Source organism: Siniperca chuatsi, linkage group LG7, assembly GCF_020085105.1.
Source record: "Siniperca chuatsi isolate FFG_IHB_CAS linkage group LG7, ASM2008510v1, whole genome shotgun sequence".
In the NCBI taxonomy this organism is placed as follows: domain Eukaryota; kingdom Metazoa; phylum Chordata; class Actinopteri; order Centrarchiformes; family Sinipercidae; genus Siniperca; species Siniperca chuatsi.
Genome location: NC_058048.1, coordinates 28,760,696 through 28,788,306, shown reverse-complemented (window position 1 = coordinate 28,788,306; position 27,611 = coordinate 28,760,696). Strand labels below are relative to the sequence as shown.

At 41.7% G+C, this 27,611-nt stretch overlaps 1 protein-coding gene across 12 annotated transcripts in view; it reads right to left on the bottom strand.

Moving 5' to 3' along the window:
• The window catches only part of actn4 (actinin, alpha 4), a 63,229-nt gene that overhangs the window by 21,117 nt on the left and 14,501 nt on the right, over window positions 1–27,611 (bottom strand). For 7 of the 12 annotated variants that reach the window (XM_044203415.1, XM_044203418.1, XM_044203426.1 and 4 more), the window contains exons 2-5: window positions 5,672–5,786; window positions 4,874–4,993; window positions 2,143–2,229; window positions 863–950 (exon numbers count right to left, since the gene is read on the bottom strand). In XM_044203415.1, the coding sequence (XP_044059350.1) occupies window positions 863–950; window positions 2,143–2,229; window positions 4,874–4,993; window positions 5,672–5,786 (410 nt within the window). Of the gene's footprint in view, window positions 1–862; window positions 951–2,142; window positions 2,230–4,873; window positions 4,994–5,671; window positions 5,787–24,418; window positions 24,443–27,611 lie in introns of all 12 variants that reach the window. The other 5 variants (XM_044203414.1, XM_044203422.1, XM_044203420.1 and 2 more) reach the window with 1 other exon arrangement.

The window sequence follows — 27,611 nt, the reverse complement described above, 5'->3', positions numbered from 1 at the left end:
TGACTGATGTTTCCACCGAGCTAAATTATAAAACACACACAACAGGAGGTCACAATAACATCACAACAGGAAACTGTTGCAAGTGTGAAAGTCATTCTTGACCTACCTCGAATCCACTTTCTAGACATTGTCTAGACTTTGCTCAGTCCTGAGCCTTTTCAGATCAAGACTCAAGACCTTGTTTGGCACTTGTACTTTGTATGTGCTGTATACAGTACATCTATACAGGTCGTAACTGTATAATATACATTTTGACAGCTTCTGAATCTTTACCTTCACATATTTTATTCTTTTTTCATTTTCAAATATTCATTTGAAACATTTCATACTTTTGTAACAACAGTATGAGTGGCTTCTGACTACTTCACAGAGCAGTGAAACATGTTCCCGTTTCTCCAACAGGGGGCGATGTTTCTACACAATTACAGTAGTTCGTTTCAGGAATATTTTATATACAACTGAGAGTGCCTGTGTGTGTTAATGAGTTCTATTTTAGTTTGTGTGCGTTTAATAGACCACAATATCAGTATGCTTTTTAAAGTGAATGTTGGCCAGTTGTGTCGTCCAGTGCTGATATCATGCAAGTTCCTTGCAGACTGCAGCTAACCTTAAAGGCTTTTTATCAGGGTTTCACTGGAGAGTTTAACTGTCCCACGAGAACCTAAACGCTTTTAGAGGATTTTCCAACCTCAAGATCAAGAACTAAATTCTGAATATCTATAATTTTAAATTTGTTGAAAGCTGGCACAAAAATATTGACTGTCAACAGCTTTCATCCAAGAATAGAGATCAGTCCAGCCTTAAAAAGTGTGTGTGTGTGTGTGTGTGTGTGTGTGTGTGTGTGTGTGTGTGTGTGTGTTACCTAATGTGGAAGTTCTGCACATTGACATTCTTGTAGGGAGCGGTCTTCCTCTGGCACCACAAGAGAAGACCCTCCTTCGCAGAGGTCTCTGCAATGAGGAAAAAAATGGAAGGGGGAAGAAGTAGAGGAGAAGAGAGGAGCAGGAGTGAAAAGGAGGTCTGCTTTAGCCTGAACACTGAAGAACTCTTTCTTTACAGTGAATAAAGTACTTGAATTTCATTAACAGTGGACAAGCAGAAAGAAAAATACTGCAGTGCCTGTTTGAGTGTGCTAAATGTGCTGTAAACTGCTTCAGTACTCAGTGGACTGGAAATACAAGGATGTTTTTGTTTACTGTGTGTGCTTGAACATCAGAAAAATATCAGTCACTAATATGAACAACAAAACATATGACTCAATATTCCTTATAGTGGCCCACACCCACCACAGTCAATTCAACACAGACAGTTTTAATTAGCCACCACAGAGCCATTACAGCTCTAACTGAGGAGTAATGATTCTCCAGTCAACATTTATCAAGCAACATAAATGTTCTAGAAACTGGAAGTGGTGAAGTGTAGACACCTATCAGTGTTTGGGCTTTATGACTGTTTAATGATTAATTCATTGGTTCATCGTCAGAAAATTAACGAGGGTGATGATTTGGTGCTGTTCTATTTTATATCAGTGTAAATTCAGTGTCTTTGGGTTTTGGACTGTTGGTCAGGGAAAACAATGACTTTGAAGTCGTCACCTTGGACTCCGGGAACCCGGGGCGGCGATTTTCTGACAGTTTACAGTCTAAACGGTGAATCAATTAATTGAAAAACTAATTGGCAGATTAGTCTGAAAAAGTTTAAATTATGCAGCATTTTTTCATTGTATAACCAGGTAATAACAACAACAGTGTTCCTAGTACTGAGTAGTTTCACATCATGGTCAGGCTGAGTGAGCAGTCATGTAGGCCAGACCAGTTTTAGCTTGGCTGTATCACGTGTGTGTGTGTGTGTGTGTGTGTGTGTGTGTGTGTGTGTGCGCTAGGGTGTAAGTGTGTGCATGCTATGTGTGCGCGCGTCTCTAGCCTTGTTACTTCCACTCTAGTTCCCACAATGCATCCTCAGCTTGCACATCTGCACGCGTGTGTAAACACCCAAGATTCCTGCAGGTCGTGGTCAGCTAATGAATCCTGAAAACCTGGCTGGGAACCGAGCTGTCACAGTGCCCTTCAGCAAGGCACTTCTCTGCCAAGCTGCGGCTGATTTTTAATGTGTTTATGCAAATTAAACCACAGGAAGCTGTACCTTCCACAGAGATGTCCTGGATGGCGAAGCGGAGGATGATGGTCCAGATCATTCCAAGGGTCATCTTGGCGTTTCCGTCCACGATTTCTGCACAACAACAAAAGTCACCTCAATCATAGATTAACTCTGGACCATAAAGCCTGTCTATCACTTCTGTTTTTACAATCTTACATCTGCTCTTTCATCTAATAATTCCAACACACCCACACACAACTGCACTTAATGTCCCACAGCTGCCAAGTCTCCAGTTTGCCCTGCAAGTGTGATACATGAACAAGGATTTCTTTCATAAAATAAATTCAGTCTTGGTAGATATAAAATACGTCAGTTGGTGCTTGCAAGAAAATTGTTTAACATATTGTACAAGAGACACATATGGGTAATTAATCATTGAAAAAAGGGGAAATTACTTTCAAGTCAACACATTAATGCATTGTAGGGACCTTGAAGATGTGTGTAGTGAAAACATAGAATCAAAAGCGCAAAAACAAAAAACTAAGGAGAATACATCTAATGACATGAACTAATTCATTTAGCACAGTGAAATTATTTACAGCCTGGCACATTGAAGCTTGAGTTTTCAAATATCATTATCTCAGTTTCCCCACCAGATATTTGGCAGGTTAATGAACACATGGAACAGGACAGTCATGTGCAATGATATGTTGGTGAGAAGGCATGTAGTGAGGGTGAGATTCCTTTCATACCTTCACCTGCTTCATCATCCAGTTTATCAATCACACTCTCACTGTCAGCTGTCACCTGCGAATTTGCCCTACATGGCTTTCATTCTATCTAACATTCTTCACGTTTCACTCTCACATTTCTGTTCTGCTTACCTAATTTCTACTTGTGCTAAAGGAGCTGAGTGTGTCGCATCTTCAAACACTGATAAATCACTGTCAGATTTATTGTGTCAATTTTTCTAGATTTTAATAAAACTTAAATTCTTTCTGTTCTGTGAATTAGAGTCTCTTTCTCCACTGTGTCTCCCCACAAACAGGCCTCACCAACCCTGTACTTTAACTTATTACAGAGAGGTTTGAGACCAAAGTCCCTGGAGATCAAATGGAGGCCTGGTAACCAGAATGTGTCAGTTTAAACAATCTCTGACAGGGAAAGGTGTAGGACGTCGCCCTCGCTCATCTCGTCAGTCATCCCTCAATCTTTTCCTCTTCCATCTTCCATGTCTGCTTTAATCTCTCTGTATGTTTCTAGTAGATGACCTTTAGTGGGCTGCTTTTATAGAAGGCTAGAAAGACAGAGAGAGGGAGTGTGTGTGTGTGTGTGTCCCCACAACGTGCAGAGCGCGTGCAGGATTGCAGTATTTTGGGCAATTTTGTGTTCAATGGTCTTCAGTATCAGCAGTGTCATGCTGCAGGAATGTCACGTTTGTCCTGATAGACTAGGAGAAAGGTCACTCTCCTCCAGCTCTCTCACACACACACACACACGGCCATTCCTCAGCATGATATAGTTGCCCAGCCCTGGACCTCTGTCCTCCATCAGCAGCATGGAGGAGAGAGAGGGAGGCGTCTAACTGCTGTTTCACCTTCTAAGCCTGATGTGAAAAATGAATGAAGTACATTTATTCTGAGTACAAGTTCTGTTAGTTAGAACTGCAATAATTAAACTAATCTCATTAGAAAACAGCATCCACTAAATACCCAAAGAGTTCCGAAACTTAAGTTTGTTATGAAACAAAGTTAATACAGATATGACCTTTACCGTCCATAAATAAAATCACAATTTCTGCACACTTACATGCTGTCAGTTTCAAAATGTGTTGCTGAGCATTCAATCTCAACACTTGTACTCAGGTTACTCTGTGCTCCAAAGGCATGAGCGGATTATGCAACAAAGGGCCCTTGAGCAGAGACATAAAAGACCCCCCACCCCTCCTACATAGGAGCAAGACACCCAGATTTTGCAGGTGAACCAGAACTCTGAAGTGCTGCTGCTGGTTGGAAAACTGCAGCTGAGCTTCAGTATTTAGTTTACACTGGAGATGAAGAGAGGCTGTCCGACTCCCGTCCAAAGCTTCCTGCCACATCCAATCCACGCTGACATTATTTTATGTATAGTGTGCTGTAGTACTTACACAATATACTACAACACACTATACACACTTTTATAGGAAACCATTGAAGAAAGCCTGAGATGCAGGTTCTATGTTCTTAAAGCAGAGCTATTCCAACTGCTTTGACTAATTTTACTGTTTTTTAATGATGTGTTACTTTAGCCCCAGTTTGCTGTGCAGCTGTAATATGAAGGAAAAAATAAATTTTATATTTTGAATTAAAAAAAAAATAAAATAAAAAAAACACGATCAGGACATCCCTACTTTTAATTGAGCTCTGTGACTTTAACAAAAAAATGTTAAAAGTCACTTCAAACAGGCCCAGGGGCCCCTAGGCCCTGTTCAGTGATCCATCCGTGTCCAAAGGTCATTTACTGTGGGTGTGGATTTTACACTCGCCACCAGGTCTGAAAACTACACTAAAGTTCCCTTTTTGTCTTGGGGTCCGAGGCTTTTAAGAAGGATTGTGATGGGTGAATGAGATGGTAGTTTGAGGTCTGGGGACTTCAGTGGTGCTTTCCAAGGTATCGGCAGCTCACGCGGAAGCATTTTAATTTCACTCTTTAAATTTTAGCGCATCAGATAGATGCGTTTGATGTAATGTGCATCTATTTGGGGGTCCTTGTTATATGTGCATGAATGCATGCTTACCCTCGGCTCCAATAGAGACCAGTTTGACTCCCTTGCTGGCAATGAAGTCCAGGGCTTTATTCACATTGTTGATCTTGTGGACCCTCATCTTGCCTCGCTCAGGCTTGGGTAACCGTTCGCCTGTAGATATAAACACACACACATAAACAAAAAGTGAGTGAGTTAGCTCCTGCGGTGACAAGAGCCGAGCGCGTTTCCACAGGCTCAGCAGAACGACGCTGGGTCAGGACGGTTAGAGTTACAGCAGGGACGTTAACGGCGCTCACAGCAGAAAAACTGAAGTGAACGTGAAAAAGGAAGCCAGATGATGCAAGTCCAAATTTCATCATGGGATGACAGCAATTCAAATGATTATCTGCTCTGCCAGGTTTCCCCTGCTACAACGTGCAATTAAACACAAGAAACCTGGAGAGGAACGCCGTCACTTGCCAATGACAGATCTATAGCAGGGTGTTCCCAGTGTTTTTTTTAAATGCCTGTGATCCAACTGAGGTTGGAAACTGTGAGCGACCACACCCTGGAATGGACAGAGATGTTGTGCATCTTTCACATCTGCAAACATTTTTCACTCCGATTGACAGCTCAGAGACAGCTTTGAAAATCAGGCCACTGCTCAGTGACACATGAGTGTGTGTTTGTGTGTGTTGGGCTGCACGGCTTTCCCTGCGGCTTCTGTGTGAAACATTTCAAAACATTAAATCGGATATCATTACAGCCATTTTAGTTTAATTAAAAACTTTCCTGCTGAGCCTAATTTTCTGGTGACTCCAGTGCTTTGAGGTCGTACAGACGAGTTACCTGAGATGACCTCCAGCAGCAGCATGAGTTTGAGCCCATCCCTGAAGTCCTCCTCGATGTTTTCGATCTGCGTTCCGGACTTCCGCAGATGGGAGTTACACCACGCCGTGAACGTCTGTACGAAAGCACAGAAACAGGAGACAAATGGTGATTATTCAGAGCCTGGGCCACAATGTTTTTCTAGCTTTTATGACAATAAACCACTTTGAATTGAGCATTTAAAAAAAAAAAGGAAATTCAATGGACAGGAAGGGAGGTCAGAGAGTTGCTTTGATAAGACAGGAAGCAGCAGAAGAAAAGGGGAGGAGACCGATGTTATAATACAATACCAATGCGTAAGAAATGAGAACTGCTGGTGATTTCAAAGAACAATTTAAACCATATGTCACACACATGAAAATGTGTCGTTGGCAGTTAAATGATGAATAAAACATTGCACACTTTAGGTAAAATAGTAAACACCCACTTTCTATGACAGCTGTACATTGTACTTTTCATCTCTGCAACAAATCTCAAGATAAACTCTCGATATTTTTCTACCATTTTGCCTCCTTGCTCTTCATTTCAACTGTGGACAGAAAACGAGTAAAAAAAATGATAAAAAATATCAGCCTCATCTTGGGGCTCCAGCCCACCTTCCTGTCACGTCCAAAGCTACTGGAGTATGCCCCATATGTTCACGAAACACTGCCATTGATCCTGAAAACCTGACAAAGAGATCCCCCCTACTATCTGAAAACCAGACAGCAATCAAACTGAACAACATCTGTGATACTTATAAATATCAGAATGGTGTACCAAATCACAAACACAGACATCTGGGAAAAGACACACACCAGCACACATCACACACATCAATAGCTGGTTGGAATCCATGTTTTTGTGCTTCTGGTTAGCCAACATTCTTCAGAAATGTGTTTTGAATCATTTTATTATGAAGGAGTTTGTGGCACTGAGGTAGGCACGGGACTGTGGAGAGACTTGTCACGCCATTCTCCAAAAATCTCAGTTATGGCATATCATCAATCAGTGTGTCAAAACACTTGACTTTTTTCTTTGTTACATAATTTAGGGGAAGTGTCTAAAAACTCCAAGTGACCAAAATACATGTTGAAGGTCTGGCCTGCACACGCTCAGTGAAGCTGCCATCACTGATACTCCACTTAAAAAAAAGACAGTTTTTCAATGTCCAAATGTTATATGAAAATTACTCCTAAAATGTAATTCTTAAAGCTTTCAAGTTGATTATCACCAATTAAGCTTCAAGAGGGAATGTCCATTATATGAAGGGAAGAGGAAAAAGGAAGGAGGAGAAGGAAAGTGGATGTTTCTTTCCCAGCAGGAACACAGCTCGAAAATGACTTGTTACAAGACAGACAGTAGCACCGCAACACCAACTGTTCGCGAGTTGCTGCTGAAATGTCAAGGCTAAGGGCTAATGGCAAAGGCTTCAGAGGTAATAAATAAATAAGGACAAAAAATTAATATGTTGTATATTTTGCAATTATTATCAAAATGAACAAGAAATATTTAGAGGTTCCAGCTTCTTAAAAGAGAATTTGCTGATTTCCTCAGTTGTATATCTTTGTACATTAAATACCTTTGACTTTTGGACTGAGAACTAAAGATGGGCATTTCATAGACTTAACAACTTAACAAAAAAGAATAGCGATAAACTGATAATGAAAATAATTTCCATTTGCAGTTCTTTTGAAGACTCAATTCATTTTGAATTTAATTCAGTACCAATTCACCTCATTCAGAATGTAAACAGACTCACACCAGCCACAAAACCTCTCCTTCTCAGTATTTGACACAAACTGAATACAGGAATATTTCAGAGGAAAATATCACTGTTGAAACCGGATGATGTGAATAAGTATGAATCCACTTCACTCTTACACTTATTCTCCCTCTCTCCTGCTCTGTGTGTCCCAAAACATTATGACAGGGTGCTGCTCGCTGCCCTGCCCCTCTCCCCACCGTCCCACTGTGGCCACCGGCACAAAGCGCCCATTGAGCCTCGTGGATAATAGCACCCTTCAGCCCCCTGTACTCTCCCTCAGCCCGCTCTCGCTCTGTGACCCTCCCCCAGACCGTCCAATACCAACCCCCAACACACACACACACACACACAATTATATATAGAGAGATATAGAGCTCCCTCTCTGCGACTGGACCAGGAAACAGACTGAGGACAGACAGGAAGGAGGGAGGGGAGATACATTTCACATAAACAAACAGACAAAGTTAGGGGGCAGGAGGGGGAGAGCGGAAAGATAATGCCCCCTCTACCACACACACACACACACACACACACACACACACACACACAACAATGCAGCAGGAAGTGGCACTGCAATGACAGGAAGTTCCAGCTTAGTTTAGCACAGCGCAGACAATCGGAGTGAAACTGCATCCATCACTGTCACTGATTCACTGCCACCACATTACAGAACTGGAGCCACAAACAAAAGGTGAACAAACCTCCAGTTTGTAACAAATTATTATTATAAATAAAAAATGTATTGATGTTTTATCTATTTATATCTATAACATTCAAATACTCATCTCGCCTCTCATCGTTCAACTATCTGTTTTATACAAAGTATACTATTTCACATGATCCAAGCATGTTCCATGATTGTGATAGATGTGTCAAGGTTTGCGAAAGAGGAGGTGTAGTTGGTGGACCATCTCACAAAGGAACATGATGAATATCCCTGTTTTCAGAATCAGAAATACTTTATTGATCCCAGAGAGGAAACTCTTTAGAGCTACGGCAACAGGCAGCATGCGCGTTGGCGCATGCACACTACTGTTTTGTTGGTAAAGTTCTCTTTAAAAAAAAAGTTAAAATTATATCAAAAGCAAAGCAAATTTTCCACCTCTCTCTTTTACTGTATGTGCCTTTTATACGCAGGATGTTCAATACATAACATCAATCATTTAAACTTTCTCCAATGTTTTTAAATATTTCTGGGATTTGGTGAGCAAGCACAAATAACATGTTATTTTTGTTTTAAATGTATTATTTATGTTGTTAATGCAGGTAGCCAGTTAACACTGGGTCAAGTAAGCCCAAGTAAACATCAAAATTGTCTCAGCCAGCGGAGCAAAGTGAGCAAAAACGAGGGATTCTGCTTGTCGGGAGGTTTTCGATTTAAATAGCGAGTTTATGAATGTGAACTGTATCAGAGAACTAAAACTGAAAAAGTCAGTTATGTTCCAACAGGACTGCTGCTGCTGCTGCTGGGAGTGGTGACGGGCAGAGCAGCGTAAAACACAAACAGCAACAAGTTGAGAGCTGCAGAGAGCCCGGGGACTTTACCTTCGGTAGAACACATGATGCTACAGATTATACAGCTGATACTTTCATCCCCGCCCTGCAAGGTCAGAGGTCAGACCCGCACACTGTTAGGCACTCTGTGTCTTGCTCAAGGGCACGTCAGCCTGCCTTCATCAGAGCTTGAGCTAGCCTCTCTGCTCAGAGAAAGCTGTCCGTCAGGCTGTTCTGGGTCTGTGACAACGAGGAGGAAGAACATTTCTGTTCAGTTGGCTTTTTGTATTTGTGAAATTTAGCGTGTCTCTGGCTACCTTACGTCATTCGGGGACAACAAGGTGTGGTGGTGTTGTGTGTTTGAAACTGGCACATGCATGCAGACAAAGCATGCAGCTCAGACAGAGACTGGAGCGTGCTGACTGGACGCTGGAGCAAAGAAAGCTGCTTCAAGATTTTTCTCTCACACTTCCTCATGCTACATTTCTTGTCTTTCATAGAATCTAACAAAACGGTCTTAAAATACAGCGAGTGAGCTAAGTAAGTTAATACCTACAGTTCACCGCTTTGCTGTCAACATCAGGTACAGCATGTGACTTCAACCAACTACCTTTGACTTGATATCATGTGATATCTCAGGCAAGCTGGTTCACATGCAACGTGGACTGAGCCTTTATTTCCCTTGTAGAAAAATATTGACAGCTTGTAGAGTCTATTAAACTTGACATCACAAGCATTACTTTAAATATTAAGCTTTGCTTTGAGTTTAGTTAAAGCCTGTCCTCGACTGGCTTTCAAATCACTCTGTTTGAAATGCAAATTTCAATATTAGTTTGCAAGGCTGTATTTCAAATTGGTTTCAAAGTTTAAGCATCTTTCATGTCAGAGTAGTTCCAGTTTTAATTCTGAAGGTAATCTACTTGTTGAATTGACCGAATTAAAAGTGAACTGACCCTAATTCCTGGAGAGAGTGAACCAAACAGGATGAGTGCCAGTGAAGCCTGTTAAACCTGTCCATGTGGTCGCGACACAGATCAGATGAGAGGATTTCTGACCTGAGCTGAGGACACAGATAACGAGCTGAAGGCTGTGTGGGGCAGAGGAGAGCAAAGCTGGATCGGAGTGTTAAGAAGGTTTACATTTTAGGCATGAAGCTTGTGCTCTTATCCTCTAGTATCTATTGCATAACTGTTGTAGCAACAGAGAAGAACATCCTCTCCGTTATTGCTGCTGCACGCATTAGCCAGGACCCTATTCTGATCTCACCGTTTAACCTTAACATGTAATCATGTTGATGTGTTTTAAAGTTGCTTTGGGCAATTTTCCACATCAGCAGCTCAAAAAGCCTAAATATTTGAAAAACTTTGAACTTTAATACCAGGAAAACCCTGTAATGGGATTAAACTATGATAGTAAACTGGAGACAGTTCACTCATGCAGTTACGAGTTTTTTGTTATTTCTTGTGCACAAACATATCCATACCCAACACCTGTTTGGTTTGAATTAATAGCTGTAGTGTCTGATTTTGTAGGGACGAGATCTCTCTGTTGCAGCATCAGTTTGTGTTACAGGATGAGAAGAAGGGTGTTTTTTTTTCATGAAAGTCTTCACATGCCAACTGCGGCTTTGATGAAACTGGGTCACAGGAGGAATACAACTTTGATGAGCTCATCGGCAGAATAAAAAAAGGTACCAATTTTGTGTAGAAAAATGAAAATCATTACCTGTTTATATTTCAGTTGTCTCCATTTGTAACAGTTATTCAGTTATTTTAATCAACCAAGAATCTAAGCTGCCCATTATCAGTGCAAAGGGAATATTATTAGTTTCCAGTGATTCCTTTTATTTTTCTTACATCTATCATTATCTATCAAACTTAACTGACAATCTTCATCAAAGTAGCATGCATTACGGTGCTAATGTGCTGCTTCCAAAAGCGGAACACAGGGTGTGTGATGAGGGTTCAGTTCATCAGGGTGTAGTAATCTTTGTAGTTTGTCTCCTGGAAAAACTGGGAATGTGTCTGGAAGTGGTTAAGTTGTCCAACATTTCTCCTTCCATGGCAGATATACAACCGTCTCCGCACTGCTTTACTGCTGCACAAGTGTGGAGAAGAGAGGGAGCCTAATGGGGTCTACTGGGGTCAGCTGTTTGATCTCTGTTTTCTCACACACCTACACCCACCCCTCTGTACCAGTCATCAGTGTCACCCCAACAATCTTCCAACTCTGATTTCTAACTGGGCCATCAGGGTCAAAGGTCAAGGTTCAGATAGATATAATTCGTCTGAAAGAGACGAACTCAGCAGTAGCTTTAAACTCTAAAATGCAAACGTGCGAGCAGTAACACAAATAACAAATAACACAAGCATAAAACATGACAAAATCATGCACACGAGATAACTGTCAAAACACACACACACACACTGAAAAATGTTATTAGTGAAAAGGTTATATAGACTGATGCTGTCCGTCTTTACATCATTTTCTGTTCTCAGTCTCTCTCTCACACACACACACACCACTCCTTGGACAGGAATGTGGTTAAGATACGACATCTAACCACCTACACACACACACATCATACCTTTGTATAGCATACTGAAACTCTAATTCAAGCACACATACATGCAATTATTCCCACACTCAATTTCTCAATGCATGTGCAGTTTTCTGACTACATACGCACCTTAATTGTATGTATACCCAAGAGAGTGCACACACACACACACACACAGGCAGATAAGGGTGTGTCTTGCTACACCTGGGAAGAATGGTTGAACACAATGTTATTGCTCAACTGCCTTGCATTCTCTGCATGACGTCAGCAGAGTGTGCGTGTGCGTGCATGCATTTTCTAGATCACACACACCCTTTTTTCTTGTTAACACTGATGAGCTCACTCTTAAAGCAACTCACACACTGACAGTCTGTTTCTGTGGCAGCTACATCACCACTCGTTCTCTCTCTGACAGACACTTTTTAAACGCAAGCCTTCCCACTTATGTCACATTAACATTTGATTGAATTTTTATATTTTGTACAAAACTATTAAAAAATATACCACAGAAAAAAATAAGAAATGTTAACATATTTCGCGCCAAAGAAAATATGCATTTTTTTTGTGACCGTGTCAAAAAGTGATCCACATGTCATACCAAACCATGACCTGACTGGACTGTTACAAACGTCTTCTCACAGAAAGTCAAAAAGGTCTCTCACCTTCAAGCCACACATATTATTCAAGGCCTTTATCTATACGGTTCATGTATTCTCAGCACATCTCTCACACTCAGCCAGCGTCCACCCATATATACACACACACACACACAACCTATATACAGGCTGCAAAATCCCACTCTTCACACAGTCTAGATGTGCAATTCATCTAGATGCAATTAACTGTAATGACGTGATGAAGCATGCTGCTGAAACATAACGACGTCTCTCAACACTTTCTGGGAAAACTTTGCCGACCGATAATTTGCACCTTTCGAGTTTGCATTAATTAGTCATCCACACTGTGCTTCTGCTGCAAATCTCAATTTTTGAATTAAGCCTCAATAACAGTGAAAACACTAAGATTGTCATAAAAAAAACGTGAAAATATTGAAAGGAGGAAAAGCAAAAGAGGGAGAGTCAAAGTTAATTGGGGAGGTTAGGAAGTGACTCGGGAACAATAGCTGTTAACATGCCCTTGAGCAAGGCATTTAAATCCCTGTTGCTCCACTGGCATGGCAGAACATCCAACAATGTCAGGCTGGTTGTACTGAACAACTTCAAGGTATAAATATGGCCTGTTGTATGAAGCATGGGCACGGCACAACGCAGCATCAGGGAATGAAAAAGCAAATGTAAAACAGTGGAAGATGGCAAGTTGTTGCACCAAAGAGCAGATTTGTACTGCTAGTTAAGGGACTTATATGGGGACCTGCTGGCAGGAGGTACAACCTCAAGGAACTTGGACAGAGCCATACTAGACTGGACTGGCCTGTACCAGACTAAGCTGGGGCCAAAACCATGCTGGCCTGGCCCTGTGAATAAAGCTCAGCAACTAGTCTGGTCTGGCCTGACATAAGGCTTCCTATTCTTAGAGGCACGCCAATTAAAAAAAGGGCTGGGCGTGTGACACAGCAGCACTGCTAACTATTGTCACACACTATTTTGCTTCAAACACTCCAGAAGACTCTTTATGCCTTAACAAACTCAGTTTAAATGCATTTTCCCATGTCAACACAGACACATACATATACAGTATCTGCATGTCCACACAGAATAGTAAGCCATGAGATTTACCCATTTACTTTAGGCACATAGTTACTCAGTAACTAATTCACTAACATACACTTACATATCTTTTACCGCTGTCAATTACCAACGTTGCACAACATTTGAAAATTCTCTATTTTAGAGTCCCGACTGTACTCAACGTCCAGTCTAAAGTCAAGCAAACCATAAAGACAAACACCATCTTCAAACACTGACATTCCCCAAACTTCACTTCAGAAATAAACATTATGACAACTCCTTTGTACAACCATGCTGAGATCGAACATAAAATAAAATACACACACACACAAAAAAAAGCTGCACTCTAGATTCCACAGCACAGTGTCACTGGATATGCAGCCTGCTACTGTAGAGATGCTGCTGCAGCGGCCTAGAGTCACAGTGCAGGAATACGACACCGTCCCTAAGGGGCCACGGTGGGACCTGGGAGGGTTCACGGTGCATCAGTGCATGTGTTTGTGTGTGTGTTTGACAACTGGGGGACTGAGAATGAAGAACCAGCCTCGAGCTAAACGTGTGAACAGCTGTTTGAATGTTTTTGAGTAGCCTTGGGAAAGTGTTGATGCCCAAAAAAAAACACGCAATTGGCAGCATCTCTGAGAAATGATGAATGATAAAGATTAACTGGAATGCAGTGCCAAAGCCAATTGTAGTGGATCTACAGAGAGAAGAAAAGCTGGCCAAGATGTTCATGTCCAACATACTAGTGGTCACCAGAGCACTGCTAATCATGAATAAAGACAGCGAAGAGGAGAGAGAATGGATTAGGAAGAGGAGAAAGAGGAGAAGAAAGACAAAAGCAGGGCTCTGCTGCAGAGGCTGTTCTGGTCTCATTATCCTCTCAAGTCTGGATAGGTGATCATTAACATGTGTGCACAAACACACACACACACACACACACACACAGCGCGAGACTGAGGGAGCCTCCCTCTTGCTTCATGTGCTGACAGGTAGTCAGTATAGCAGAGCTATAATGTGGGGACAATCTTTCACCAAAGCACACACACACACACACACACACACACACACACATCTCCCAGTGGGAGCTGACAAACATGTAATTGCTGTGTACTTCTTGGCTGGCCTAATGCTCAGATATGCCATTATGTGAGTCAACAGCTTAACACAGACTGTTTTCAACAAGCCGCATCGACTGCGTCCAGCCAGACGCACAGCCTTGATATAGCAGCTAACAGAAACAAAGGAAAGGGAGGATTAAGGAGAGGAGGACATGAGGGGAGGGGAGAGGAAATGTGTGTGTGTGTGTGTGGGGATCAAGGAGGAGGAGGAGAAAATAGTGGAAAAGTGATGAATGTGGGAAAGAGGAAGAAATGAAATGTGACAAATGTTCTTAAAAAAGTAAAACAAGTAAGAATCTTAAATTCGATTTTTGTCCCGATAAAAAGTCCATTTTAATTAACTTCGAACTGTGTTGTAAAACAGTGGTGGGAAATTAAGTGGGAAATGCCAATGCCAGCTCTAAAGCTGACTTTGAATAAAAACAGAGACTAAAACACTAAGTAATAGCGTTGAGGACCTAATCACTTCTAAAAATAACTTTCCGCAGCACTGGAGGAGGGCAAATGAGGGATCACAGATGCGTGAATGTGGGATAAGAAGTTAAAAGAGAAAAAAGTTATTTGGGAAGATGAAAGATGGAAGCAGAGGAGGAGGAGGGATGTTTATATAAATGAACACAACACGATGATGAATGAACAAGGGACGACTCTTGAGACCAGAGAAAAATAAAATATGTTGTATAAAAATTAAATATTGAGGATCGAACCAACAACCTTTAGATTACTTAATGAGACTCTCTGACCCTGAGATCGCTACTGCCAGAGGGGATGGAAGAAACGAGGAAGAGGAGACAGGAGAGGAAGAGTCCGAGACGAGTGTGGGAGCATACTGGGTAACCAGAGCAGACTGCGAAGACAGTTTACATGACTGTCGCATTTCTGAATCCCCCACAGGGGAATGCACACACACACACACACACACACACACACTAAGCATAGTCCATGTAAGAGATTAAGACTGTGTGTGTGTAAGATGATCTTCTCTTCGTGACATAATAAGAGACAACACACACACACGAGCTTCCTTTACTTCCACACATTTCTTGGACTTACACATCTCATCGTTAAAAAAAGAAAAAAAGAACTAGTATTTTGCCACCGAAAATAAGATTTTAAAAACTCATTTGTTCTTTTACCAGCCAGAAATATTTTTCCTCATGAATGATGGCTTGAGTGATGTCTGTTTACCCACCACAGTCCAAACTAATCAGCAGCTGCCTCGTGGCTTTCAGTCATTTGCTTTATGAGGGGAGACTTAAAAGGTGGAAAGAGAGAAGAGAGGAAATGAGGGAGGGAGGAGGGGGAGGAGATTGGGAGGGAAGGGGTAAAGTGTCAAGCGATGTGGTTATTTGTTCTTTTATTTATGCCTCTTCCTGTCTTTGTTGCTCAAAGAGTCCGGCCAGGGGTCGGATTGCACTACTGCTGACAGAGTGTGTGTGTGTGGCTCTCCAACCTATTTTAGGATCAGCAAGGCCGTGCTGCATGCTAACATTCAGTTAGCATGCTAACATTCAGTTAGCATGCAGCCTGTAATTGTCACACAGGATCCTCTAACTTGTGTCGTGTTGTGAAATATGTCGTCCTCTGGCTTGTTGACAGAGCAAATCTGCGGGAAATCGAACCATCCAGGGTTTTTAAACATGCAGTGAATCCAACTTCAGCCATGGAGTCACTTATACAATATAACACACCACTCCCACTTCTAAGCTGTTTGTCTGTCCCACAAAATGTCAACCCATTTTTATGGCCTCAAACGCCCTGAGTTTGTATATTTCAATATTATATGAGGTGATGCCACCCTGCTGTGTGTCAATAAAAACGTCTGCTGACTTTCGGGCACATTGCTCCACTCCACATCACACAGTTCCAGTGTTGCATAACTGTATGTTGACACTGCCCAACACAAAAGCCCCATGTTCATTTCTTAAATCGACTGCATTTACACTTTAGGCTGACACATTTATAAACGACTGAGCATTTTACACACAGACACGAGTTTGGGTACAATAAAATCACCTGGAGATTAAAAATATTAATCCTCCGAAGTATTTGTGATCACTCTGGTTTTTTTTATATATATATATATATATATATATATATATATATATTTATTTATTTATTTATTTATTTTTTTTATTTTTTGAGATGAAAAAAAAAAAGTCTTCAAGACAAATCAAACTTAAAAACCAGCTTAATATGTGCACAGATGGTTTGGATGTTATTATTCATTAATGGCTGTATTACAACCTCAACCCTGAGGAATGTCAATATCTACCATCCAGACCATTTAGCTGTGTTGCTGTCCGAGACTTCTTCCAAGTTCACCCCACATAAGAGGAGGAGCAGAGGGGAAACGCTGAGGACAGCTGAACACAGAATCATGTTCTCTTTGTTCTGATAAATGGGTTTGTGCACTGGCTTTAAGGCTTTGGTGACTGCTCAGTGCGGGAGGAGGCTGAGGGGGTAAAGAGAGATTTAATGAGACACTGGGACTCTTCCTGGGATTAAATGAAGGGAAGAGAGGCGACAAGAGAAAGGGGGGAGACTCTCTGAGATGTGTTCTAAGTCTTTGATCTTGTAACCAGAACAGGTCTTCTCCTCAGCGAGGGGGGGGGGGAGTGGAAGAAGAAAAGAGAAGACGAGAGGAAGAGACCTAGCAAACACTGGATGTTAAGAACAGCAAAAATAAAAGGTTTTATGAACTAAATACAAACAAAAGTACCATTGTTTTAAAGCGCTTGAGTGTACAGAGCAAAACAGATTTTTCTCTACATAAATGTCATGGATTATTACTTTCCAGATGTGTATGATTTCCCACATCTGGAAAATTGATTTACTGTTGCCAAGCTGCCACGGACAAATCAAACTCACTTCTGTTAGCAAAACAAACCACAAACATTTCTATTCAAATTAGCTTTTTTGTGCCAGGTCTGCATTAGAGGGTGACACAGGACGGGATTTTCACTCCCGTCCCTCAGGAATCCCGAAAAAATGCCAGCCTCTAGTCAGCACAGCAGGTACAGGAAGACCGGAACCGAGCAGAGTCGGTGGATGAACGAGTGTCAACCCTGCTGAACATGACAGAGATGTCAGGAATGCCAGCTATGTTCTTCCTCCCTCTGACTCTCTTTCTAGTACATCTTCACTCTCTCCTCCTCTCACCTACATCATCTCCTTCCTCCTTCCACCCTCATCTGGGTCATTTCAGCTCTCTCGTTCATACTTTCTTCAAGATCAATGTTAGCACTAGTGTAAGTCCAGAAACCACCTCGGCGCAAGAAAAGCTTGCAACATATCCTACCTCATGAAATCTCTCTTCTGCAAATATCTGAAGAAGCTTTTTTGGAAACACAGAATCTCTCAGACACTTGACTAAAGGACATTAAAGTGGGTGCTTCGAGTAGATCACAAACAACTCAGTCCACTGGAAGTGCAGAATGAAAAGCCAAGAGCTTGTGACATCTGGTAAAAAGTCAAGATTATCATATATTGGAGTAAAGACTTAAGTCAGCTTTGATCTACCTTCAAGACGTCTAATTACTCTCCATGCTTTTACAGTGTTGACTACGAGGGAAACAGCTTTAAACCCATTTCAAATTCTCAAGAATTTAAAAAAAAAAAAAAAGCCCTAAAAAAACAAAAACAAACTTACTTTCTTAATTAGCTTCTTACTATAAGTGATGGGGTCCTACATGAATACACAATGTTCTGCCAAAGTTAGTTTATTTCAGCTCATGTGACAGACTTCTGTTCTGTCTTCTCAGTAGTTTGAAGTGGGCAGGAGTTGGAAAAATGTAATGTCACATACTTCCATGTACCAATGAGGATTTAGCAACATTTCAATCAAAATCTGATGACAATTGTGTATATTTAAGCTGCCAGGCCGCTGTCAATCAAATCTGATCAAATCACACCCACAGTCCTGATGAAGGAAATCAAGTTTTTTTAGTGTAAAACTCTTACTAAATAACTATGGATGTTTTTTTTAGCTGAACTTTAAATTTGGTTGTTGGTTATTAAGTCATGAATAATTAATGTCAGAGAACTTGAAAACCAAATTTTCAGGGGCCTTAAAGGGTATTTCAACTGCAGAACCTAAATATCAAAGATCCTCAACAATCCAATAAGCTATAAAATGTGGGTGGGCATTAAATGGTACTTCCTATTATCAAGCCAATCTGAGTTTCTTTTCTGATACTAAGGAATTAAGCAAGCCATTTATTTTCTTTCCACCCGTATACCTTCCTTGTCTCTTTGCTCCACACCCAAAAATTGGCATGTGACGCACACACACACACACACACACACACACACACACACACACACACACACACACACACACAGAGAGACAAAGTTTCACTGCAGCTAACAGGAAAAAGATAAAAACGACATGAGACAACAATCAAATTCACAGAACGGGGAGTCAGCATGTGTTTGCCTCAGTTTGTGTGTGTCTGTTTCTCTCATATCACACCATCTCTCTTCTTTTTCTCCTCAGCCAATCAGCAGCTAACTAATCCACTTCCTGTCTTTAGAGGCACAGCACAGGAAACAGCGGGGGCGGAGGATGTCCATGTTAATTCTTCAGGAATGCAGTGAATGAATCCAACTGTACAGCACGTAAACCATTAACCCCAGAGCAAACTTGTAAAATTAATCTGAAGATTTATAGCCATCTGCCCAATGACACATTACGATGACAATGGACTGAAGGAAGTGCACAGGAAGTTTGTAAAGGCCTGCCGCGCTGAGATGATTCAAATAACTGAGGTGACTCATGTAGAAAGCTGAGTGAGGTCAGTGGGAAAGAAGGTGCCGCTAACTGCAGAAAGGCTACGGCGGTCCATAAAATGTCAAATAGTGACAAATACTTATTACAATTTCCCAGAGCCCGAGTTAATGTGTTCAAATTGCTTCTTCTGTCCCGCCAACAATCCAAAATAATCTCAGATTCATTTAGTCACTCTGGTTTCCCTTCATGAATACCTGGACCTGTGGCTAACACACAGTTTCCTACAGTTGGCGTGGATCATTTTCTTAATCCTAATGAACGGCACTGCAGTTCAAATGGAGGAGGACATAGATTCAACTCCAGTGTGAAATGAAGCTTGATTACTCACACTGTATTTGAATCAAAATGTGAATGAATTTAAGTGATAATATATCACAGGCGCACTGTCTGTTCAGAGGCCGAATAACATACTCTGCAATGTTTACTTGGAACGTTGTAAGTAAAATAATCAAACTTCTAAATGCTTACAGAACTTTAGAAATACATCACAGACTTCTCCTCTTATTGAACACAGTCCTTATTTCTAGAAGCCACACCTCAGGCACACAAAAAGGCGGGACAATTGTGCATTAAAGATTACAAGAACAGGTGTTGCAATGATTGACACCATTTTACAATCGAGGGCCTTAAATGCTGCCCACACGCTGAGTGACTCAACCAAGATGTCATTTCACAACCAACTTGTAAGTTTGGAAAGTTTCTACATCTCTTGAGAAAACACACTGCATGACACAAACTACCACGCATGACTTAAACTTTGACGGATCACCGCTTCAACTGCTTTTACTGAACTATATTTAATACATCATGAGGTCGGTGACTATTTCAGAAATGTGATACCTATGCCAAATTCCTTGAAATGAAAGTAAAACTCTGTACTGAATAAAAATTTTAATTGATTTAAACAATTTTACACAGAGACACACACACACTGTCAGCAAGGTCTGTTTCTTATCCCGGCTCTGTGGCAGCATGTAGTTTGTTATCTAGTTAAGAATCCCATCCAGGCGCCTGGTCAGGCCAGACTAATGCCTGGAGAGCAAGCCGCAGTCATGGATAACACCTGCCATACAACGCCACACAATGGAACAGGACCTTGTGTACAGGGGACACAGAGACAGCTGGACAGAAAACTGATAACTAACAAAAACTTTAAACAACAGGTTCATGTCCAAGTTAAGCAAATCTAACTTCACTTCACCTTCTTTCCAACAAACTGCATCCATTCTTGTACTTTCCTCCTTGACTTGCTTCAAGTTTACACAAGGTATTATAGCTGACCCTTGTACTGCTTACTACTGGTTGTACTGATGGTCATTTAAGAATATTGTTCACTTACTGAACCATATTTAATGTAATTCGCTCTGGATAAGTGTGTCAACTCCTTGGCTGAGTCATAAGAAAACTCTTTATGCTGCGATGACCTTACGTGCCGCTGCTGCAGAGGTCTTGCATTTTGACTTCACACCATTCAAGTCTCAACTTGGCCGCAAATCAAGTTAAATTATTACAAGTCAACAGAGAGGGGGAGAAAGAGTGAGCTTGAAACAGCCGGACACAACCAGCAGGCAGGACTGTGACTGTTTAACACAGGCGTCTCCTTTGACCTTGGCAGAGTTAACTTTTGCCTTGTTGTGACGTAAATGTGGGTCCTTTCCGTTATTTTTCACATTTCCAGCTGTCCTGCAGGAGTCGGCCTGGGCAGCCACAACCACCGGTAGCCAGAGCGGTGTTTCCCTTCTCTTGTCAGCCTGACCTCCCATTACAAAACCAGAGCTCTCCAATCACTGAATGAGCTGAGGTGGTGGTTATTATTATTATTATTATTATTATTATTATACACCCACTTCTGTCTCTGTGTGTGTGTGTGTGTGTGTGTGTGTGTGTGTGTGTGTGTGTGTGTGTGTGTGTGTGTGTTTTCCAACAGTCCCAATCAGGAGTTTGGCAGGCCTGATAGCAGTTGGCGGGGCGGAGCGTCAGCTGTTTGTGTCAGCCTTTTATTAAAACCGCTGGCTGAATCTTTCCAGAGCTCCGCGACAGTTCTACGGTTCTGTTGTTGATCAGTTCAGGCAGGAGGAAATTAAATAACTCCACCAAACCTGGTTTTGTTAGAAAGAGTACTCTTGTCTTGATGCCAAACTGACTCTGGTGCCAGCTCTGGTGTTGGTATTTTCAGCATTTAAGGGTTTTGCAGCACAAGACAAACATGTAGACATGCTTCTGTAAGTACAGAATATGGTAATGAACCAGACTGATGCCACAAAAACATTCTCAGAACAAAGGAAAAAATGTTAAGATGTTTAAACTGAATATAACTACTGGTAAAAATGGTAGAACTGACATGAAACTATAAAACTGATACAAACATTTATCTGTGCACCACTATGACTTGGACAAAATCATATTTAATGTTTATGTGCCTTTTTATAGGTTGAGAAACTCTTGATTAAGCACATACAAGGGTGGATGAGGCATCTGCCATCAGCGAGTGCAGTGTGGGAGACCGATCACAGGCTGCAGTGTAACTGGTTCAAACTGGGTAACAGCCACGTGGTTCTGAAGCTAGAAACCGAGCCAAATAATCCACATCGAGTTAGTCTGGATAAGTCTGGCATCATAAAAATACCAAAAAATGAAATGATCATAAGAACTGAACACCAGGTTTTTACAAAGCTGATATGTTTATTGCCTAATGGCTGTTATTGCCTAAGAATCGTGTATTTCTGGAAACATCATGATTCACTGACGTGAGAGTGATTTACTCTGTAAATATGTGTGAGAACACGTGCAGGAGAAAGTGAGTAACCCCTAATGGTGGGTGTGTCTGGGTGCATGTACCTATTTGTGAGTAACTGACTGAACCATAGTATGCCCACTATTATGATGATGACGATGATAATGACAAAGACTCTGAGAAAACGATGTGATGGCCGTTGCAACAGTATTTACTGCTCATCAGCACCATTACAAACAACAAGACCGGCTCGGACAGTCACACAAACACACTCATTATTATCTGAGGTCTGGTCTGACAAATACACTGCTTAAAGGGCATACACCACAGAAATACATTCCTTCTTGGACTACTTTTACCAGTCACATCTTGTTGTATTCCTTTTGTTCATATTGTATTATTAAAAGCTCTCTATTTTGAGCCATTAGGTTACAACAAATACAAAAGATCTTGTGCAAACTGACAAGCAGCACCTGCATCTGACATTTTGACTCCCAATGTGTAGCACAGGACACGACTGCACAAAACAGGAGAGTGTGTGTTTCTCTGTGAAGAGAAGGGAGAAGGGTCGTGATAGCGACTTACCGTATATGGACATGACCATGACCATTTCTGCGGACCTCGATAATGCCCATTGTGTCCACATGCGTTTGTTTTGTTTTTTTACATAAGAATGTCACTAACGTGCCAGAATTAACAGCAGGGTTTCCCCTACCATTACTATATTGCCTGTTAAGGAATGTCTCTATAGCCGACCCCTGTGCCAAATGTTTAATATTTATTTAAGTGAAATTTTTGTTAACAGAGTCCGAGAGAATGGGACCAGTTTTCGGACAAAATTAAGTATCAGCGAAGCAGCAACAAAGTCTGATGGGGTTTTTGAAATTGCATCTCTTCTCTTTGTTGATTAGTGCATGCTATGAAGATTTTTAACCTCCATGTTTTATTGCTGTACAGTACACTTATTTCTGTGTAATTAAGGCTAAAATGATAATATGCATCAAAATAACTGGTTATCATGAGGATTATTACCCATTTTCTTTGCAATATTGCCAATATGCAATTATTATACAATTAACTGCTTCATTGTAATTTTTAAAAGTGTATTATAAAACTACAGACTTGTTTATGCAATCAATGCTGGGTAACCTTTTGTGAGAATAGTTTCTTCACACCACACAGCACACAGAGTCTATTTGTAACAGTGACTGATAAAAAACCATGTGAAACCAGTTAGAGGAAGTTATTGGTCAGAAAAGAGAAGTAATTGCTGTGCACAAGTGTGGGAGAACGGAACTTCTTATTCTGCCATCATCTAGATGGGTATATTGCAAGGCAATGAAACATTTTCTTCCAGAAACATAACCTAAGTAATCAGTAAGAAATGTAAATACTCTTTAATGCTGTAACTGATCTCTTGCTCTTTCCTCGTCCCTATTCACTGCCTTTACAGGCACATGAAGGCTTTCTGGCTCTAGCGTGTGAATGCGTCTGCCTTTGTGTGAGTAAATGCCACTACAGACAGACTGAGTAAGTGCTAAACTCAAATAGACCAAAATAGAGTTACTCAGTGCTGGGTTATTTTAATCATTGAGGGGGGGGGGGGTCTGCCTACACACCAGAGACATGAGCCAAAACGTGCTTAGCTGGCATCATCACTTCATCTACCTCTGTAGTCGGCTACAATCAGACACACAGCTGACAGCAAGTTATGAATCCAAGGCCACAGCAGGTTGACCGTCCATGTGACGCCTGTGCACCGACATTTCTGACAAACAGGGAGAAAAGGAAGATAGAGGGAGTAGAAAAGAAAGGGAAAGGAGGAGAAACACTCAAATACTGCACGGTTTGTCAGTGAGTGTGAACAAATAAAGCAGGTCTGTAAATGCTTGTTTTATGAGTGTGTGTGTGTGTGGTATGAGAAGCATGACATTTCAACAGCTATAAATCTTAATTCTTGGCATTTCTACTAAAACAGGAGTTTTTGCTGCTGATCTCATACAAAAACTATGACGATAACCAGCATGTACGCACACACCTTAGAGAGAAACGGACAACAAAGAGAGCAAAATAATGGACAAAAGTATTTCCTATAACAACAAAAGCAAATATTAAATGACTGAATCATGTGGCACTTGAGAGACAAATAAGAAAATAAAAAGAAACACATAGGGCTGTGTGTGCGTGTGTGTGCGTGTGTGAAAATGTGGCCAAACGGGAGTTTCAGGCCGGCCCAGTTGCCCGGCAGCAGACAGCATTGTCACGGTAACAGGCTCTTCCTGCCCCTCCTCCTTTCCACCCGCCTTGCGCGCTTTTACCTTATAAGGCAAGGCACTTACTCGCCTGTCACGGCGACAATGGTGATGTAAGAGGGTGGCAAGGTGCACCCCCACTGACACATACACACACCAAGAATGGACATGCATGGAGAATTTTAAATTAAATGAACATACAGAAACACACACTTTCAGGGTGACACTGCATCCATTACCTGAATGCATCCATTCTGTATGTGTGTTTACGCTAAAGTGCAGGAATGTGAAACACGACACACACACACACACCCACCCACCTTCTTTTCTCCCCCCTCTGCTTCCTATGAAGTGGCAGAAACAAACAGGAGAGAGAAAAACAGATGAGATAAGAGTCAAGCAGAAGGATGGACGTACAGAGAAAGAGAAAGTGACACGGCAGGTTAAGTGAAGAGGTTAAAGAGTGAAAAAGACCAAGAAAGTGACTCAAAAGAGAGCTGCTGCTTTGCAACACCACCTCCCAACTTCCTGCCAATGTACAGGAGACTCAGGCCAAACAAGTATGTGTCAACAAGTATGTGTGTCTAAGGGAGTGTATGCATGTCCTTAGATGGCCTCGACTCCCATTTGGTCATTTTTTAATACCCTGTGTGTGTCACTGAGTGACAAAGTCAAATATCAGGCTTTTTGTGCTGCACGGGGGCTGAATTTAAAACTTGCGATGAAAAAACAAAGATTTCTGACTGAGCATAGTCACTGAAAAACAAAAAAAAAAAATGCTGATCTGGAAATTAATTATGAAGAGACACAAAGTCCTAGTCTGGTTAAATCGCTGTTACCATCTCAGATTTATTCTGCGATTCACGAAATTTAGACAATTCAGTCAGATTATTAGGCTGCTGCAGTCCAACAGGGAGCTATAACAAAAAACAGGAAATAAATCTTTAATAAAAAGTGGTCATGCAGCAAACATACCAGTCACGGGCGCGTAAAATCAGATCTCAAAATACTTCATATGAGATAAGGTCTTAAATCTAGGATCACGAAAACTGATCTAGACTTATCAAGGACTTCCCGGTGCTGTTAGTCATTAGGAGCGGAGGGAGGGAGGAGTCCTCGTAAAAGGAGCTGAGAGGGTCCAGACCTGGTACAACGAGAGTCACATTGTTTTTTCCTTCGAGTTTCCGCTTGTTGATGACCCGTACAACACACACACACACACACACACACAGAGTGTAGCCAAAACCACCCCCCTCGGTCCAGCTCTGTCACACATTCCAGAGCTCACTCTGTCCTTTATGGCTACATGACTCACTGGCCCTACGCCTGTCTGACACACACACACACACACACAGTCAAGCACATGCCAAGGCAAATCGGCATGCAAATGGACATTAATCAACCGCTGAGAGTGTCACATCAGAGAGACAGGAAAGTTAAGAGTGGCGGGCAGGGATTACCAGGCAGATTTTTTCTTTGTTTTTGTTTTTTTCTGTGTTGCTACTGGCAGAAAAGAAGGAAGCTGGTGCATGTGCGCGTGCACACACACATGCATTTTGTAGCGCACTAATTGTTTAGTCTATAAAACGTCAAATAGTGACACATGCCCGTCAGTTTTCCAGAGCCCAATGTGACATCTCAAGAATGTTTGTTTTGGCCAATCAATCAGTCTGAGGCTAGATTTAGGTCGTAAACACTCTTCTTCTGTTACTTATAGGAGCAGGATTTACTTCTTTATCCTTTTTGTGAAATGCCAAACTGGAAAAACCAACAGTGGTTACATGGTGATGATGCTGAATCCACACACTGGGCAACGCCACCTAAGCACACATTTATACATCAACACCCTCCTCCAACACTAACCTAAAACCTTAAGTTGATTTAATGAAGTGATCCTCGTGCCCCAGATAAACTCATGCAGAGCTTTTAACAACACACACACACACACACACACACACACACCCCCCTCCGAGCCCCGCGGGTGCAGGGCTCAGTCATGGCCACTACCACTGTGTGCCGGTTGGCTCTGTGGGGGGGATAACAGCTCCAGTGCAATCCTTTTAAAATGACTTTAATATTATAGCAACCCCCCTTTCTTCTGCTGTAAATGGCGCGGTCCGGGATGTGTAGACAGCGAATCAGTGACAGTCTGATCCTCTCAACCACTTTGTCTGTCTGTGTACAAACAATGGACGACTGGAATTTACCCAAGTTAAGAAAACCAGCTGCACCAAGTACAAAAACATTAATTAGCTGACCGTTTCTTCAACATTAGACATAATGTCTATAATCTATAAGTATGCAAGAGTGAGTACAGTAGTACAAGAGGAGATGTTATATTGAAATGCTGAGCTTCCTTTTGCACATTCACACCCCGGCCCGAACAGTCTTCACCCGGTTTCCTCCGCTTTCCTGACATTTCTCTTCCAAGAATCAAGAGACTTCTGTGGGTGAAATCAACACGGACTTCTCAGCTTTCAACAAGGTTCAACCGAGTATTTCACAGATCAGTGGTTGGCTGCCACTGGTTTCTATTTGGCTATATTTAGTTCTGTCACAGCTGCTGATCAGTTACAGATATTTTTTTTTATCAATTATAAGTTTCATTGAGGAAATCCTTATACAGAGTTTAGGGATGCAGGATACAGCCATATTAGTACCACAATCCTGCTTCAGGGCTGTTGCTAAGCAACCTAAGATTACAGCATCTTATTTTTAGAAGGTTTAAAATGCTTCTCAGCACCTGGCGTCCATAGTATGAGCCCATCTATCTCCAGCGGTCTAATCTCCAAACCTCTGCGTGCATCCTTTTGTTAAAATCACTTTTATTCTTCACCCTCTCATCTATCAGAGTATCGCTGCTTACGTTACCTCTCTCCGTCTTTCTCTCCATCCTCCTTATCCTCTAAAATAGATTTCACTCACTGCTGCCTGGATATAATGTGACAAAGTAAAGAGACTTCTTTCAACCAAAGCAAAGACTTAATACAACAAAGCACAGCTGGAAACCAGCACTGCTGCAGTTGTCAACGTGTGCATGACTGTCAGTGTAGGCAAAAATAACCCATCAATTCGAGGAAGGTGTTAAGAGAGCGCGTTAACACAGAAACTGTCTTATACTGCAGTGGCGAGCTCAGCAGGAAACGCTGCAGCGCGATTCTCACGCTGCAGCGACGAGCCGCCATGTCTCCACAGCAGTGGTGTCAAAACCAGAGCGCTGAGCTCATACACACTAACACACACACGCTAAAAACAAAACCGTGTTAATCTGAAGCTACTGCTGGGTACCGGGGTCTGTGTTAACTCCACATGCACGCTGTCGTGCACTCCCGACAGCGCTGTGAGTCAGAGGAGGACCAACAGAGGAGTCTTTGTTTACTGGGGGAACGGTAGCTAAATAATCCCCTGCAGGCTAGCTTTGATTGGATCAGACAGGATAGTAGGCTCGTGGCCGATGGGTAGAGGGCAGAGGACTTCCCTGACCCACATTAAGACCAGCAGCAGAGCAGGGAC